Source organism: Vicugna pacos, chromosome 26, assembly GCF_048564905.1.
Source record: "Vicugna pacos chromosome 26, VicPac4, whole genome shotgun sequence".
NCBI classification, from domain to species: Eukaryota; Metazoa; Chordata; class Mammalia; order Artiodactyla; family Camelidae; genus Vicugna; species Vicugna pacos.
The window spans coordinates 2,053,794-2,072,287 of NC_133012.1; the positions used below are offsets into that span (position 1 = coordinate 2,053,794).

Consider the following 18,494-nt stretch of genomic DNA (forward strand, 5'->3'; position numbering starts at 1 on the left):
AGCAGCCAGGCTGGAAGCTAAGAGGGTACCTCCCAAGCCCACGTCCCATGCACCTCATCCGCACTCCCTCCACCCAGCGTCACCAAGGACAGAAGGCCAAGCACAACAGCCACACCCTCAGGCAGCTACACAATCACTGACGTCCCTGCCGGAACCCGACACGGGCTCTGCCTCCCCAGAATTTCAGAGCAGGCTCCGACCCAGCGTCTGCTGAGAGCGCCCCCCCACGGCTGGCTGTCCTGGGTGAACTCTGGCCTGGTGGCAGGAAGCACCGTACGGCTAGAGCTGGCCCTGCCAGGTGCACGCAGCTCTGATGACACAGCCCAGCTGTGCAGGCGGTGCCCTTCCCAGGGCTCCCAAACATTCCAGCGCTGCCCTGCACAGCTGCATGGAGGAGCCACGTTTCAGGGAGCTGGCACATCCCACATCTGTATTTCCGCACTGTAAGGCTGTTTAAAGTGGGTCCCAAAAGGGCTGCACAGACCGAGCCTCGCAGGGATACACTAGGAATTGTCAGGAGGTTCCTTCGGGGAAGTGGGACCAAAGGGACTTTAGTGTGAATTTTTACCACTGGCACATATTCCTTTCATATTTTTGAAAACTGGTTCAAAATTAAATTTAAAAGCTTTAACGATTATATTCTGCACTGGAAAGTCATGTTGGCAAACAGAAACTAACTCTAGATAAAGTAAACTCAAAACATAAGAAATTATTTTAAATTAAACAAAAGCTTTAGAAACACTAATCTACACATGACACGACATTTATAAAGCAAAACAGGGGAAAAGAGAGTCATTTATGAATTGCATAAATTTTCCCCTTAGAGTAACAGAAGAAAGAGCAATTTTGAAAGGAGCAAAAAAAATCTGCTAGGCATTTTCACATATTTTATCTCATTTAATCTCAATAAACATGGAAAAATTATATCCACCAGGCACAGAAGCTGAGCAGCTCACAGAGCTGCACAGCCACTGACTCCTGGAGCATAAAGACAGGGTGGGCAAAGCTAGAAATACGGAGAAGCCCTGTAAGAGCAGCCACCCCTCGCAGGCAAAGGGTGATCCACATCCATGACAGAACCCAGAGACGTGGCCAGGTCCTGACGGCCGTGTAACTGCGTTCCCAGCGCAGGCCGCCTGGCGCCTGCCGGGCAGGTGTGTGTACAGTGCTGTTCTCCACATTCAAGACGATGAAACAGACGCTCATCGAAAGGACATGAGCAGAAGGATGTCCTCACAAAGCCCTGATGGTTCTGTACTCATCTACCCATCTTTCTTTCTCAGCCGTCCTTCCACCAGAGACTACATCTGAGAGACGACTGACAGGAGGGGCAGAGGGGGGGATGAGGGGCCACGGGATGGTGGAGGTGCTGCCTGGAACCCAGGCACGAAGCAGCCCTGGCACATTTACAGTGTGACCACACCCACAACTCCAAGCTCATAACCACGAATCCGTAGGGTCTAAGTCAAAGGTGCCTGACATAAGGAAGAGCAATTTAAACAGAATAGCCAGGCTTTATTAACATTTGCTGAGCTTCTATTAAAAGCAGGAGAAATGCTGCTGAAGCTTCCCACACACGGCACCCCCGTTAACCCCGCATTGCCACTCCTCCACGCCTCGTGCTGGGTCCCATCACCATCCCGCCTAACCCCGCATTGCCACTCCTCCACGCCTCGTGCTGGGTCCCATCACCATCCCGCCTAACCCCGCATTGCCACTCCTCCACGCCTCGTGCTGGGTCCCATCACCATCCCGCCTAACCCCGCATTGCCACTCCTCCATGCTTCGTGCTGGGTCCCATCACCATCCCGCCTAACCCCGCATTGCCACTCCTCCACGCCTCGTGCTGGGTCCCGTCACCATGCCGCCTAACCCCGCATTGCCACTCCTCCACGCCTCATGCTGGGTCCCATCACCATCTCGCCTAACCCCGTGCCGCCACTCCTCCACGCCTCATGCTGGGTCCCATCACCATCCCGCCTAACCCCGTGCTGCCACTCCTCCACGCCTCTTGCTGGGTCCTGTCACCATCCCGCCTTCACACGTGCAGGGACTCACTAGGTAACTCACCAGAGGTCAAACCATAAGAAACAGAGGTCAAACTTAAACCCATGAGACTATGACACCTATGGCCAGACTCAGAGCCACCAGGTTTTATGCCTCTCACAAGTATGTTTCATGTCCTTTTTTGTTTTCAAGCATTCTCTTTGTTCTTTATTATTAAAACTACGCAACAAAATATTCAGTTAGAAAGAGGTAACATTTTTATGCTGACGGGCTATACATAGCCCATAGATAAATGACATAATCGTATGTTGGAAATATGAACTTAAGATTTAAAACTTAAAATCTGTAATCAAGGCAAGAAATGCCAACTTACCCAACACATACTCGCAAGCACACCTGTTTATACTAAGCGGACCGGCCCCGACGTCCAAGCACTGGGGTTCTCACCGGCTTTGGGGTGTCCGTGAACCCTGTGACCCCAGGCATCTCAAGAACGGGGTTAAGAGCAGCGCACTCGCTCAGGCCCTCGTTACCATCGCTGACCCTCCCGGCGCCTGCTCTCGTCCTGGCCTGAACCTGAAGGAACAGAACTTCCCAGGGCGAACTGTGAAGGTGAAGTTCCCTCCGCTCCGGAAAAAAAAAAACTCCCTCCACCTTTTTTCTTTAGATAACTGACTAACCTCTGAAGTTTCAAAAGCGATGCTGAATTCTAAGCCAAATGACGCTCCTAAGCCAGCAGCACAGCCCACTTCGCCCTTAGAGCAGGGATACACCAAAGCAAGAACGGCAGCCTTGTGCAGCAGTCAGAGGGGACCCCACTGAATGAAAAAGCTCAAACAGGTGACCTTCCGAGGCCTCAAGTTTTGCAAAAGGCAGCTGGGAGCACGCTGGGTGCAGGAGCTCCGCGCAGTGTCTGACGGCCCAGCGGGCAGCGACACAACTCTGCCGAGGGAGGCATCTCACTGCCCAAACCTCCAGATACACCCTCGCCGCTTCGCTCATCCTTATTTAGGAAAGTGATGGTTCCTCAGGCTTTCTTACAATGTTTTTCATTGGAACTAAAAGTTTAAAATCCAAGGAATTCTCTGTAACTACAATCATATGTGATGGAGCACTGCCTGGGGCCAGACAAAGAACATAAAGTGAATTCCAGTTACCTCCGTCCGCAAACAGCCTGCCTGTAATTTTGTCACCGACACAAAGAGCATTCTCCCGTCCCATCTGCTCAGCGGCTCTTTTACAGCTGCTTCTGTGGGGAGTACAAACTGCTGCACACTGACTCTGCGGTGACATTCTCCCAGAATGCCACCACTCCCCTCCGGGCTGCGGGACAAGAACTTGGAGAAGTTGAAGGAGTCCGTCCCCGGCCCTGCCTCCCCTCCCCACAGGCAGCCCCGCTCTGGGGCTCGGCTTCAAAAGCCCAGAGCCAGTGAAGTCACACATGACCTCACAAACATCCAGCTTAACTCTTCAGAAGCCAGAAGACAGCTGACAACAGGAGAAAGGACAACTGTGTTAGTTTATTTGGACCGGTTGCTGCTTATGGGAGAGAGTTTGTCCAACATCATTGGAAAAAGAAGCAGGGAAAAGTGCTCATCTCAGCATTGTTTTTCTTAAACAACACTACAACTTTTGAAGTACTGTTTTTAAAGACCACAATTTACTGCACACACATTCCGGCTACAAAGGAATGATTGAAATAGGCAACAAATAGATCTGATTCATTTCTATTACATAAAATTCAGCTGTGTTAAATTCACAGTTTTGTGATTCGTGTTTTTCCATTTTCGTTTCTCTAATTGTTTCTGTTTTCTGCTACCGTGAACATGAAAATATTTATCCTTTGTTCAAACCGTGCTTCAGCCAGCCAGAAGTGGACAGGCAACATGCGCAGCTGTCAGACACAGGCGACAACTGCCGCCCAGGCATCTGAGACACTGGACACGCGGGACTTGGGGACCCACAGGAGGGCCGGGCACCAGGCCTGACTAATGGATGACAGAGTCAGCACTGCTGCCCCTGCAGGGAGGCTAGTTCTGCTTCCTTCTCCTTCCCATGCATTTTCTTTGGGCTCTCGCTGTCTTTGTTGGGATTTGGGAATTATAAGGATCAGAAGGTAAAAATAACAAAAAATTACTTTATAGACGGAAGTAGATGAAATTCCAGACTCTCAAAGAAAACATACTATGCACTTTCAAGAGTGCCTTGGTTCACCCAGAAAAGGATTATAACTTACTGGCCAGCACTTTTATTCCTAAATACACACCTAACCTAGAGAAGCTCTCCATGTGTGTGCAAGAAGCCACGAATTAGAATGTTCTCTGCCGTGCCGTTTAAGATAACAAAAATGCGAGGCAGTCAAAATGTTTGTAGCTAGGAAAATGGGAAAATTAGTTGTAGTGTATATTCATGCAATGAACACTGTTCAGCAAATAACTAATACACTAGGGCTTTACGAATCAGTAAGAATGAATTTGAAATGTTGAGCAAAATAAGTGAGTTAAAAAAGGAAACAAGAAGATAGCATTTATATAAAGTTTAAAAAATGCAAAACATAACTATATATTGTTTATGGCTACACACCTATGCAGGAATGATACACGCTCACAGGTCACGGTGACCCTTAGGGACAGAATGAGAGGGATGGGACCAGACAGGTATTCACTGCAATGTTTTATCTCCCTAATTGGCTGGTGAGATCAGATTGTAGGTGTTTATTAAGTTTTAAACATTTGGGTACGCCTAGAATGTGCCAAGCTGTAAAAATCAACTGCATGATGACTCGCCTCCTGAGTGTATTCAGTGTGTCCAGTCTAGGAGATTAACAGAAGGCAAAGAGGTTAACAAGCCCCGCAACTTCCAACTCTCAAGTCCCCAAATCCAAGCAGCTGTTCCTAATTCTGCCTCAGTCTGCCTGGTCTAGGAAATGTCCCTGCCCGCCCTGCACGACCATGCATACACGTCCACTTCGTCCTCCAGAGCCCGCCTTGGAAGTAGCCCCAGCCTCAGAACCTCACCTCCCAGCATGCTAGGCCCTGTTTCAAAATTACCTGTGAAGTTATCTTACCTGCCTCCTTTTTGGGAGACACCTAGTACCTAGAACAGAGCAGCTGCTAATTAAGTTCTTCATTCAACAAAAACCGAACAGGGAGGAGGTGCCGGACACTGTAACAGAGGTTCTCTGGGTCTTAAAACCAAAGACTGGAGAAATTCATTGTCTATCAGGAGGGAAAGGTCTGTACCTGACTAGGTATAATATTATATGATGGACCCTAAAAGAGTTGCTAAGTGAATGGAGTGTGAATGATGAATATGTATAATTTTGTTTCACAATAAGAGTTATTCAACACCTCAACTTCTCTATACTAAAGACTTCATAGGACAACTCTTACCTAGAAAATGTCACCTTCTTTGTGTTGAGGTGGGGCTGCTAGACAGAATAATTATAAAGACAATAAAACAAACTATCACTAAAACTAGTAAGCTAAGGCTCTCAGACCTTTTATTACAGACAGACAACATCCGAGGTTGATCTGACCATGGCACACTCACACCAGGGGACTTGATGAAGTTTTAAAGACAGCAGTTCAAGCAATGTTATTTACTGATAACAATAGCCAACAATGAGCACCATCAAAGGGAGCTAAATTATTATCCCTTTTCCCAGATAAGGAGGTGGAGGTTTAGTAGAGATAATTCTCAAAATATGAACCAAAGCAGTCTGACTTAACCCACATTCTTCACTAGGAAATCATGCTTCCCAGCAGGAAAATGGACCGACCCCTGTATTTCCAGCACAGAGATGGTACCTTATGACCACTACACCAAAAGAACACAAGAAATCATTTCAAGGTTCACAGGCAGGGCCACTCGCTTTATGAACCTCTGTGAAGAGGTTTCTCCCTGACGGGAGCACAGTTACCCATAACGGGCCTGCCTTCCTGAGAACGGGGCAGTCCTACCCAGCCTTGTATTCTGCCTCTGACAGTTTCAGCGCTTCTCAAACTTTAAAGTGCTTATGAATCACCTGGGAATGTGTTAAAATACGTATCTCGATTGGGTAGGTCAGGGGGGAGGCCTATATTCCATTATTTCTAACATGCTCCAAGGTGAGAGGCTGACAGCCTAGGCTGAGCATCAGTCACCGGGAAGGCTTCAGAGCGCCCCCTGCCGGTGCCACCCTAGACCAGCAGGCTCCAAATCTGGGCGGCCAAGCACGGGGACTCAAGAACTTCAGAAAGCTCCCCGCCTTGCACAATCCAGACTCAGAGGGAAGCACCTGTGGATGGAGGCTGGCGCACAAGCACGTGGAACACAGACAAGGCGCGGAGATCACAAAATCGGAGCGTTTCTCTAATGTTGAGATGTTGGACGGCTTAGGTGGAGTTTATATTACTCCTCATTAGCATTCACGGGAGAGATTAGGCTCAGCTCACCTGGCACCACGGCCACTCAGGAACTGAACAGCAAGCCTCTGCTAGGAGCTTGAGCCAACTTAATACAGATTCTGTATTTCAGTGTATAGAAAGGTTATGAGCTCCACTGGAGAAAAAGAAAAACAAGCTTAAGGCACTGGAAACATACCCATTGGGGCTCTGATAAATTAGTTGCACTGATATATGAATAAAAAGAGTGCTAAACCATTCTGAGCAGTAAAATATCAACCACCAAAGCAGCTGTTACTAACATATAACTCCACTGTCCTTTATCATCTGAAGTCTTTTAATACGATCTTTGATGAAAGATTATCCACCTAGCCAGCACCCCTCAGTGCTCTTCACACAGGTATCCAGGGTGTTACTTCGTATGTTTTAAAGTTTAAACCACAGAATCAGAACGCTTCTGGGAAACCCTGCTTCAAATCCAGGACCATCTCCTTAAGTCACCACCAGTTTATACCAGAGGCATCCAACAAACATGGAGAGCCCAAAGCCGCAGAGCCAGAGCCAGGCTGCCTGCGAGGTGCACCATGGTACTGGGCTTCCACGCTGGCTCCCTGACAGTCGGACACCGCTGGGGCCGGAGGCAAGCACAGAGGGGCTGCCAAGGAACTGCCCTCGGAGGCGTGCTTCCTAGCGGGAATGAGCAGGATGCACGGGGGCACCCAGGGTCCAGCCTCCCTCCCCCGCTCCCCACCCTCCAAGAGCTCGCTGCGAGCCCTCCCAGTGGTGACTCCAACTCTCTCCAGCCAACCTCCGAGCCCGCGTGAAGGGTCCTCACTCGCCTCAGGTTCAGTCTGTGTGAAGCGGCCCCACCGCGAGGCGCCCTCCTACAAGCACTGCTGCCCTCCCCAGCTCCCGCCGGCTGCTTCCTGACTCGGTGAGTCGTCCACGCTCGAGATCTCACACTCACTCTGACTCGGCCCTGACATCCTAGACTCAAAGATTCGCCAAATCCTCACGCCTTCGTTCTTTACCAGGCTTTTCTTACCTATTTTCTTATATTCCTTATCCTACTACTCAGACTATTGCAAAGATAAGGTTATTTCCATTTGACCAATAAGGAATCGGAGGTTTCCCCAAGTGCAACAGTCTGCCCAGGATCAAGCAGCCAGTGGCGAGGACGCCCTGACCCCCTGACTTGACCCCAAGTCCCCACGTTTATGCCACCCTGCCACAGTACACTGTATTTTATGAAACAACGTGATGTTTCAGGACGTCTAGTAACAGGAGTCGCAGACAGCCCAGGGCCGACACAGGGCCTGAGCGCACGGTAGATGAGCACAGTGACTCCTGTCCAAGTCACTTCTGTTGTTGCTATTTTTTTTCATTTATTTATCTCCTACTATGTACCAGGCATTGTGAGACCACCTGATTTTCTATTCTTGATTTTTTTTCACTTAATTATCTCATTTGCTTCTGGAGAGGTGTTATTCATCCCACTTTGAACTTGGAAAGGTTCCCCAATTTTCTGTAATTTACTCAGGGTCACACCTCCAGTGACTGGCTGAGGCAGGGCCTGAACCCAGATATGACGGGCTCTCAACCTAGCAGAGTCTCCACTCTCATCACTGAGCAGGGACACCTTGGCAGGTAAAAAAAAAAAAAAAAATTCACCATCACAAGAAGCTAGAAAGAGAAAATGAGAGCCTGTTTTCTAGAAGAAGTTTTAAAACATGAAAGAAAAAGACACCAGAGATCACCAGAGCGGCAGCCAGGCGGTAATAAACCTGTGAGGCTGAAGAGCTGCCCACCCAATGACAGACGAGCTCAGCCAGGTCCCCCAAGTAAGTCACACGGTCAAGCCCGTTTCCCTGTCACCAGCTTAACAAATGTCGCATGACTTCAATGTTTTACACTGTATTAGAATACCTGTGGGTTTTAAGCTGGAACGTCAAAAACATTTGCAATTGCGCATCAACAAGTTTCTCCAAGTATCAATCTTGTTTCATGCGACCTCTTCCTGGACAGAGAGACACTCCAGAAAGAGAACAAGTGAGGAAGAAAATGGATGCTTCCAATGTCAGCATTCCACCTGGAAGACGGGCAGAAGCCACAGGTGCCAGTGCAGGGGACCCCGGACTGACAGGAGCGCCCCCAGGCCTGACAGCTGCACACAGATGTGATCCACCCTGTGCCGGGCTCCTCGGGTCTGGGGCGCCATCCAGGAGACACGCTGGGCAGTCGCTACGAGGTAACTGTAAAAGGCAGTCACACATTTCAGAGAACCAGAAGCAAAGCTCCTGCCATACAACTGTGTTTGCTGCCCCTCTTTTCCTGTTGTCCAGACCCAAGCTCCAGATAAATAAACAGTCTTCAGCCCTGTTAACAGTCACAGTGACAACACCTGTGCTTTACAGGCTGCAGGCCGGGACCCACTGATGGGCGCTGCGGTCCTCAGCTGACGGGCCGACGAGGGAGAAGCAGCAGACACAAAGGAACCCACTGGACGTGTGTAACTGTAAGTCTCTGATTATCCTTTCTAATTTTGGAGCCATGTGACTGGACTTCATACAGCGCCGCTGACCCCGTGGGCCTGAGCGCTCTGCGGCTGGACCACAGAGGGTGGGGATGCTGCTCTCCGCTCCTTCATTAAAATATTGTGTTACGTTCACAGGGTGAGCTGCTTCCTGAGCGGCGTGCAGCGCTCTGGTCAGCATCAGTGCTCAGAGCGCTCAGAGACCTGGGAGAATTTAACTACCCTTGTCAGATTGATTCCAGGATCTTAAGAGGCTTTAAAGGCTTATAACGAGTGATCTATTCGATATCATAAAAGTAACTATCCTTTAAAGACAAAGAGTGAGCACATGTACTCTTAAAAAATGTCCTTTCCAATCTGATTCTAGAATACTGCAAGTATGAAGTATTTTCTTCTGTGATGTAAGTGGAGATCAGCCCCTCTCCGGCCACAAAGCCTGGCTAAATCCAGGCCTGGGGGGCGTTCCTGAGAGGGAACCACATGTGCTGAGGGGCCACAGGGTCCTCTTCACCCTCCCCAGCCCCTCACCTTTCCTACAGGAAGCAACACAATAGAGACCAGTATCAGCCTGTGTTCAAAGGGAACCACTGGCAGAAAGGGAAGCTGCTGACATAATCTTTAATGGAAAGTAAAAGCATATATTGAAATAGAACAGTATTTTAAAATATTCCTAGGCAATGCCAAACAAAACTATTTTTGTTTTAAGCCCCAAAATAAATGGTCTCTGGAGCCTGACTGCCTGGGTTCAAATCCTGGGTGTGGCACTTACCATCTGTGTGGCTTAGAGCAAGTTACTCAACTGCTCTGAGCCTCAGTGTCCTTATCTGGAAAATCGGAACATTAACAGTGCTTTCTCCTGGCTTATTGCGAGAAGTAAGCACCATGTATTTACTAAAGGCGTAAAACCTATGGAATACACGTGACTTATAGGACACAAAATAGTATTTAGGACCACCCCAAGGAAACAGGGGAGACCCGTGAGAAGAGAGGGGATGCTAGGCATGTGCACTTACTGTATTCATCACTTTTCTTGTGAAAAGATCACACTTATTAACAAGGTTGGAATTTTTTCCAAACCTTGAGCCCTAGCGCTTTGGCCCTGAGTGCCTGGCTGAGGGGAGTTGATCATGGTGACCCTTGTACAGTCAGCATTCCAGTCTGGATTTCCTTAGCGGGCTCCACACCTCTGTCGCCTTCCTTACCTCTGCAGAGGGATATTTTAATGCAGAAGGAATTTTTAAAAGCCTGCTCATTGATTACCTTAAACATTTATGGAGACGCGTTTATTAATGATTTGGTAAAATCTTCCTCAAATTGAAACACACATACCACCAACAATAACAACCAGCCCTACAACGACCAACTCAGACTTCTGCCTCTGTAAACACACAGCAGGAGAGAAAGCACATCAAAAGGAAGAATACAGGTGTGGGACCGGGCAGCCTAAAACAGCAGGCAGACCTGGTCTAGGAGCCAGGGAACTTGAATTCTGGTTCCAGGTCTGTCACCAGGTACTTCCATCCCACCCAACTGGGCCTCGGACTCTTTCCTGTAAAACAGGGTTATCTAAGGGCCCCTTCAAGCTGGAAAATGCCCTAATTCTTCAACCCACAGTTCCTCTGGTGTCACACATTCTCCAAAGCACCAAGAAAGCAGAGAAGGTAAAGAAAATACAGAAGTTATTCCACTTTCCTTCAAGTTGCTTAGAATCACTGAGCCCACCCTATTTTTAACCCTGAACAGAGACAGCCATCACACACATACAAAAATCCCCTCCACCTGTAACTGCTTACTATCGATGCCAACCCAAAGGACACAAACGGCGTGCGCTGCCCAGCTGGTCTGTCCACGCCTCTAGCGGTGCACCAGGGCGGGGGGTGGTGGCCACTGGTCAGGAATCACGGGGACAGTGCCAGCGCTCATTATTCAGATGCTCCTCATTCAGTCCTGGAACTCGGTCTCATTGCTGGGCAAGATCTCTTGGTTTGACAGTACAGGTGACGCAGCTGAAACCTTATCCCGAGACAGCCTGAAGGACACCACTGTCCAGATCCGAGATGCTCAAATACTGTAACCTACCCCGGTACCTTCTTAACCGTCCGGCTCCGCCCTGCTGATGACCGCCACTCACACTGGCCCCAAAGATGGATGCTTCCTGTTCTGAGTCTGCAAATCATACCTTCAACAAACCTCTCACCTTCCTGCTCTGACTTGCTGGTGTTCACCTCTTGTCTTTATTTACCCTCCCCCTGTGCCTTCTGCAGCAAAGCCTCTCAGCCCAAAATGTATTTCCCAAACTATTTGGATCTGTAATATAAACAACTTCCACTCACTCCAGAAAGTTGGATTGGAATTTCAATGAAATTACCTGCATTTAATCACAATTTACAGTTATCAGAGACGATGGTGAAACTAAAGGACGAAGGTGGCACCATCCACTCAGGGCCACCCCCTCTCAAGGAGGTCCCCTCAGAGGCACCCCTCTCTCAGGGCTCCTCTAGAAATATCCCCCTCTGAGGGGTGCCCCCCCTTCCCTCAGGGACACACCCTCTCAGAGATCCAGGAAGTGTAAATGCAGCTCATCAACCAGCTCTGACTCACACATCACTTCTGCCCCTGCTTTGTCCCAGGCACTGTGCTAGGTGCTTTAACCTAAATTAACTCTTTAAATCTCACAGCCACACAGCATACCAAATACCATTAACCCCACTATGCAAATAGGGAACAAAGAGGGTTTCAGAGCAAGTAAGTGGCTTGCCCAAGTAATTCAGACCAAGGTGCTATACTTTTAAGACCTGTGTGACCTAAGAAGACAGCCAACACCCATGGTCTATTTCACATGGAAATGCACCGCTGCACTGTTACAGCGTGCCAGTCCTGAAGGTGCTCACCCAGACCTACGCATTGCTTATGGAAAACACTTGACATTGGACAGACTTCTCACAAAAAGAGGCTCACTGGAAACCTGTCATATGCATACTGACTTTTTTAAAAAGCACTGACATTTTTTCATACAGCTTTAAAATAGTTTATCCCAATTTAACCTCCCCCTCACCTCCCCAGACACAGGAACTGACACACTTTAATCCAGGAGAAACATATTAAAACTAAATTCATAAAATCGTTAAGAAGTTTAGCATCCTCTGCCCACTGAGGAATGCTAAAGGACACGTAAATGACCCCAGGATGATGAGCAAGAAGAGGTGAGACAGTGGATAATCCATACACAGACAGGTACGGCACATAAAACCTATGCAATGTGTCATTTTGTGCTCTGGGTAGACTTAAATCCTAAAGTAGAGGGAGGAAATAAATATTTATGGCCTCAGCCGATAAACTCAGATTCTCCCCCACCTTCTCAGGAACAGGAAGACTTCCAGAAGAACAGGACCTCACAGAGCAAAGGGCCGAGAGACACTTCAGTGACTGACTAATCCAACACTCTCAGCTTATAATCAAGGAACCTCTGGCTTAATTGAACTACCTGCTCCTCGGAATCAAGCAATGCCAGCAGCAGACGAAAGCCAAGACTCCCGGTCTCTTTTCACAGCACCATGCCCTCTACCAAAGCTGCGTCAGCGTCAGAGCGCACACCAAGTCATCACCCACAAATACCTGTTCAGGACCCAGTTTACACATGGTAACAAGAAACACCCCCGAACAGAAGGACCACAGCTTGCTAATTTGGCAAACTCCAACTATTCCTCTACCTGCCCCAAAGACCCAAGTTACTTTTTACTCACATCATTCACTTATATCCACGGCAACCAGCCAAATGCTCTTCAAATACGTTCCACACTCATATTTCCCAAAGGAAAAATGCTACAAAAACCACCAGCACGGAATGAATGAAAATGGGATGGGTACCTTCCCCAGAAAGCCGCCTCCGGGGTGCCTCTGGAGTAGACAGAGCTGCGGGAGCCGCTCAGCCCGTTGGTGATCCCACCAGAACAGCCCATCACTACTCCGCCATCTGACGAGACGCTCAGGATGTCCTGCTGGCCCCCCGCCGGCGTCCTCTCCAGGAACTGGCCGCCTTCTTTGATGCGCTGCTGTATCATTGGAGTGAGGGGCATTTCAAAGCTGAAATAGCTGTCAGGCTCTGAGTATAACGTCTCCGAGGACCCAGCGCTGTAGTACAGAGAAGTGTTGTCCAAAACGGCCTCAAACTGGGAGCTGTACACGTCCGTGGGGTCCTCCGCACACCCGGGCCCGAGTACGTCGTCCTCCCCGCCCCTCAAGGGCTCCTCTTGCTCAAGAGCCCTGGAAAGCACATACGAGTGAAGAATGTCAGTACTGGGTTAGTTCTTTCTTTTTATTTTCTCCCCTTCAACCATATTAAAAAAATAAAATTCTGTAGAGCTAATAACACTTGGATGCAGTGAGCTTCTGTCCAAATACTTGAGGAGGAAGTGATCACAGAAATATATTCAGGTTGGAAAAACTCAACATACATATGCTATGCTGCCCGCTAAGTAATTTAGTACATTTTCAAATTAGTTCCTAGTATGTGAATACATATTAAATTCTCATTTTAGCCAACTAAACTACACACATTCAAACTAACAACTATCATTCTTAATTTTAACAGAAGAAAAACATATTGTGTACACTTAATGGGCTAAAAATACACTAAACTTTCATCAGTCGGTTAATATTTTCTGATTTAAATAAGACCAAACGCCCTCAGGAGGAGGAATGTATTAGCATCCAAGGGATGCCCCCTGGTGACAGTAAGTCAGCACTGCAGGGAGAGTTCAGGTCCAGAAACGGCCAGCCAAGGGACGTGCACACTGCCAGGCTAACTGAAACAGTGAATGCCTAGAAGAAACTTACAAGGTAACATACAGAGCAGGGTGTTAAGTAATTAATATGCAGCATGTTCCTCAAATATTAAGAGTGAACATCAGGATAAAGCTCAGTAAGAGAAAGAGGACAAGAGACAGAAAAACCTGGAGCTCAGTCTGCACGTGCCAACGACTAGCTACAGCAATCTAGGCTAGTCAGCGTCTCTGAGCTTCAGATTTCTCTAAATAGGAACAAAACAAAGCAGGAATAAAAGTACCAGGGAAGTACCCCGCATTCCTAGGGATTACCAGGATTCCCATCAACAGTACAGTTGTCCCTGCTGTTTTGGGGTTACTGAAGGCCTACCACATACCAGTTCCTACGCTGGGTCTGGATCTCCTACTGGCCCCCCAAGGCACCTGCAGTGAAACGGAAGCCTGCTCCCCACCTCTGCTCCCAAGTGCCCACTGGCCCCCAGCTCCCAGCTCAGCCACACAGGCAGAGCTCCATGCCTTCCAACGGGCCAGGAGGCCTCTGCGTCACCGAGTCCAGGAGGCACACGCAGTCAGGACACCCAGCAGCTCGCGGTGCCTTCTGCCTGGAATATTCTCCTCCCATTCTCTGCTGGGAAAACTCATAGGCATCCCTCAAGTCTCGGCCTAATTATCGTTTTCACAGAAGGCCCTTCCTCAAGCCACCAACACCAACTGAATCCACCTCTCCTCTGCACTCCAACTGTTCTTTCCAGTGTATCTCCCTTCTTTTGCTTCATGGAACCTAGAATTAATTAGTAAATAAGCATTAACGTGTTGGCCTTCAGCAGTAAACTCCATGAGGTCAGTGGTCACGGGTCACATTTATTTTGAACACTCCTTTATGCCCAGCCTCTAGGCGTGTCAGGGTCACAGGAGACAAGGGAAAACCATTTGTGGAAGGACAGGAAGAGAAGGAGGGTGGGAGGAAGGAACAAATAAATAATGGATTATTAAAATCTGCACAAGAGAGGAAGTGTATACCTCGGGGGAATATAATTACTGAGCCATGTGCCTTATACCAGGGCTACTTCTGAAGGGAGTCTGGAGAGTTTCTGCGTGGGGGGGATGGAAAGGGAGTGGAGGGGGTTGTCCCGACAGCCACCCTAAAGGAGCATCTCTCAGTGGATCCGTTAATTAACTGTGGGGGGAAAGGCATCTCCTTACCCCAAACAAACAAGCAAAACCCTTCAGGCTTGACTCAGATGTTCTCTCACATGAACTATCGGAGGTGGAGGTCCGATAGCAGACGAGATGGTACAAATTTGAAATGACTTTGCCAAAAGGAGCCCTGTACGATCAGACTCCGAGCAAAGACATGAAGACAGACAGGCACGGCTTCCGGTTTCCGGCTCTCAGCCGGCAGGGATGCCAGAGATGCAGGGAAAGACCGGGAAGCACCATGTGATGCCAAGTTTACTCATCAGGACTGTAATCACAACATGCCACCAGTGAGCAGGGATCCCCACGTGCGTGCCATGGGACAACTGAATTCTGACCTCCTGACCTTCTCCCTAAATCTAGAAAACTGAGTCAGCCCAAGCCCAGGACCTCGGTGCTCCTGCGGGGATGGAGGCCGAATGCGGGCAGTGCGGCTGCCCCCAGAACAGACGCCTAAGGCAGGATGTAATGACTCCAGGACATGACAAGAGTCCCGTTCTTTCCGCATTTTTGAAGAAAACTGCAGAGAGTTGTTACCTCGATGTCAGAGAATCTGAAACCTGTCAAGTACAACAAACCGGCCAAAATGGATTCGCCTACTTTAGAGTTCAGTCTCCCCATGGCTCTGCTTCCCTCCTCTGGCCCTAACGGGCAGCGTTATAACAGGACCACCTTAACATCGTGGGAACTTAGAAGCAATCAAGCTGACGGTAGCCTCTCTGCCATTCTGCAGTCACAAGGACCCAGGATATTGTGACTTGGGTTCTCACTGTCAGGCACCAGGCATCACAGACTGCAGGCTAGCGTGGGGACGCACCTTTGCTTGTCTCTCTCCAGGCCAGGCTTCTTCTCGAGATGTTCCTTGTTGTCCCTCAGGAAGACTTCATCCTCTCCGCTCTCGAGAAGGGGCACAGGGGAAAGTGGCCCTGAGCCAGCAGCCGGCCTCTCTGCAGGCGCTCCCTGGGTTTCATCCCAAACATTCCCAGTTAAACCAGCTGAATTACACAAACCAGCATATGAGACAGGATGGCCTGGCGCTTTGGAAAACTCTTTGCCTTCAGGAGGGGTTGTCCTTTCCAACAGAGTCTCAAAATCCACAGGTTGCCGCGTGTCTCTTTTCTCCCCTCCTGTCCACAGTATTTCCACCCCTTGGAATTCCACGTGTTTGACCTGGCCTGGGCGTCCTGCGGAGCTGCCCTGATCACCCCGTCCTGGGTGCCCTCCCCCCTGATCAGACCTCCTCTCTCTCAACAAACCAGCATTGCCCAGTGAGCTGTGGGTGGCTGGGCTCCCCATGGAGGATGCTGGATGAGCTGGCTCCTGCACGTGGAGAACGCCCTTTCTTCCATTATTAGCGGTTCGGGAAAGCTCTGCTTGAGTTTCTCCAGTTAATAGTGCAGTCAGATCCTTCTGGATACTCAAGTAAAAATTTTCCTCAGTCATAACTTCAGCGGAAAGAGGTATATCTGGTGGCTTTTCTCGGCCAGCAGGGAACAGTTCGTTGGCTCTCTGCGTTTTATGACTGGCAGTGTCAGGCTCTTTTTCCACCTGCTGGACGGAAAAGCCAGGAGCAACATCTCTGTCCAGTACCTTTGCAGCCTTCAACGTTCCTGAAGCTATTCTGGCTTCTGTGGCTTTCAGAGCTGAAATCAAAGAGTCAATGGGTTGTAAACTCTGTTCCTTGAGGTGACTTTGAGAGGGCGCCTCTCCGACGTCTGGTGGTCCTCCTGTACCACTGGCAAGCCCAGAGTGCTGGCCAGCAAGAAGCCGGACCCCCTGCGGCCCTTGTGGGCGGCATGCCAGAGACTCAGCGTCCAACTCAAGAGAGGCTCTCAGGCCTTCTCCACCTTCCTCCATGGTCCCATATTCTGGAAATTCATTCGTGACATTCGGTGGGAGTAAAGTGCTTCCTCCATGATCACCTGGGGAGGGGAACAGAATGCACACATGATTTGTTCTGCACAACAGGTTGCAGTGTGTATTAGGCACACAGCAGTCCTTGTAAGCCTCTCACTGTCTCCTCCCCCATCACACTGCAGCACACACTTCCCACAGCCCGGCCAGCGGTCCCTTCCACTTAGCTTACAAGAGTGTGCCCACAAAGCATTTGGCATTGACAGAGGCAACCTAACAGCCCTATTTAACTCTGCTTCTGATAAAGTCCCACACATGCAACTCGGTTGCCGCATATGCAAAAAGAGATTAAAATAAGGATATAGCTCACTTTCCAAATACTACTCATGAAATAGCAACTAAAACATTTACACTGGACATGCAGCAAACAGCCGTATGATCTAGCCAGCAATATCTGGGCAGCGCCGTCTCCGAGGTGGAGCCTCAGGAAAAAAGATAGACTCTATTTAAAGCCAGTAAATATTTTTTCGACCAGAAGCTTCCCTTTCACTGTTGGATTTCCGTAGCGGGGGAAAAATGCTTTCAGAACATTCCTGGGGAATGAGAGTGAAGTCAAAATGGAATAGGAAACTTAATGTGTTAAGAAAGATTTCCGGAATCTCAACAGCATAAAATTTAAAAGGCAGCTTATGCAGAACCCCCATATATGAAACAGTAGAAACAATCAGTATGTATTTACTATACTGGATCAAATTTACATGCTTTTCTTATTAAAATGGCAGTCAGTGAGAACAATGAAGGCATTCTGATCAACAAAAACCTGAATTGGGGGCTTATAGCTCACACTTAAGGTCCTAACACCCCAGTACCTAGTTTCCTTCTGACTCTGGTTTTGGTCACTCATCTTCACTGGAAATGCAGTGTCCTCACTTGCACGACTTTGCGACAGAGGACATGTGTTGTTTTGTCATTGTTTTCAATGTTTTTAAAGCACTGTGAGCTACAACCTTCCTATTCCGTGAAATATCTGATGAATGTTTTGGTATAGACACTGAAATAACACGAGAGACTCGATTCCGTGGCACATACAGAATGAGGTAACTTGGAAACATGAGTTAATAGTATGGTATCCCACAATGTGGAAAATTTGAGAAACAGTAATACATCTAAGAGTGTATACTGTTTCATATTTCATTTTTTAGATATTTTGGAAGATATTTCTAAAATTAAATTTGATCAGTGTTGATGGACACCAAGAAGCACTTCTCTGTGATGGCAGTTTTTATAATACCTGCACAAACAGGATTAAGAGGATCTGGCTGGTTGAAATCTGAAGAGGAAGCAACTTTTCAAATCTTGATTTTGAAAAGATAGTTACAAACAATAAAGATCCCTTTTCCTGTGGCATGTTGACATTGTAAATTTTTCAGTAAGGAATATGATAGGACTTTCAATTTTTTCCCCTTTTAAGATTCAGTGGTTTTTAATATATTCACAAAATTGTGCAACCATCACCACTAATTCCAGAACATTTTCATCACCACCCCCCAACCAAAACCAACCCTTGCGCTGTCTCTCCCCACTGCCCTGTCCCTCAGCCTCTGGTAACTACCAACCTACTTTCTGTCTCTATGAATTTATGTTCTGTTTCATATAAACAGAATCATATGATATGTGGCATTTTGTGTGTCCTTTTTTTTTTTAAATAGAACAATGTTTTCAAGGTTTATCCAT

The 18,494-nt window shown here is 48.2% G+C and overlaps 1 protein-coding gene across 13 annotated transcripts in view; it reads right to left on the reverse strand.

Annotated features, from left to right (window-relative positions):
* PSD3 (pleckstrin and Sec7 domain containing 3) overlaps positions 1–18,494 on the reverse strand; it is a 398,292-nt gene that overhangs the window by 282,812 nt on the left and 96,986 nt on the right. For 12 of the 13 annotated variants that reach the window (XR_012064351.1, XR_012064354.1, XR_012064353.1 and 9 more), the window contains 2 exons: positions 15,724–16,828; positions 12,793–13,188 (listed from right to left, as the gene is read on the reverse strand). Coding sequence is in view for 9 of the 13 variants with exons in the window: in XM_072950169.1 (XP_072806270.1) it covers positions 12,793–13,188; positions 15,724–16,828 (1,501 nt within the window). In the remaining 4 variants the exon portion in view is untranslated. Of the gene's footprint in view, positions 1–3,164; positions 3,386–12,792; positions 13,189–15,723; positions 16,829–18,494 lie in introns of those variants that run through there. The other variant, XM_072950179.1, reaches the window with a different exon arrangement.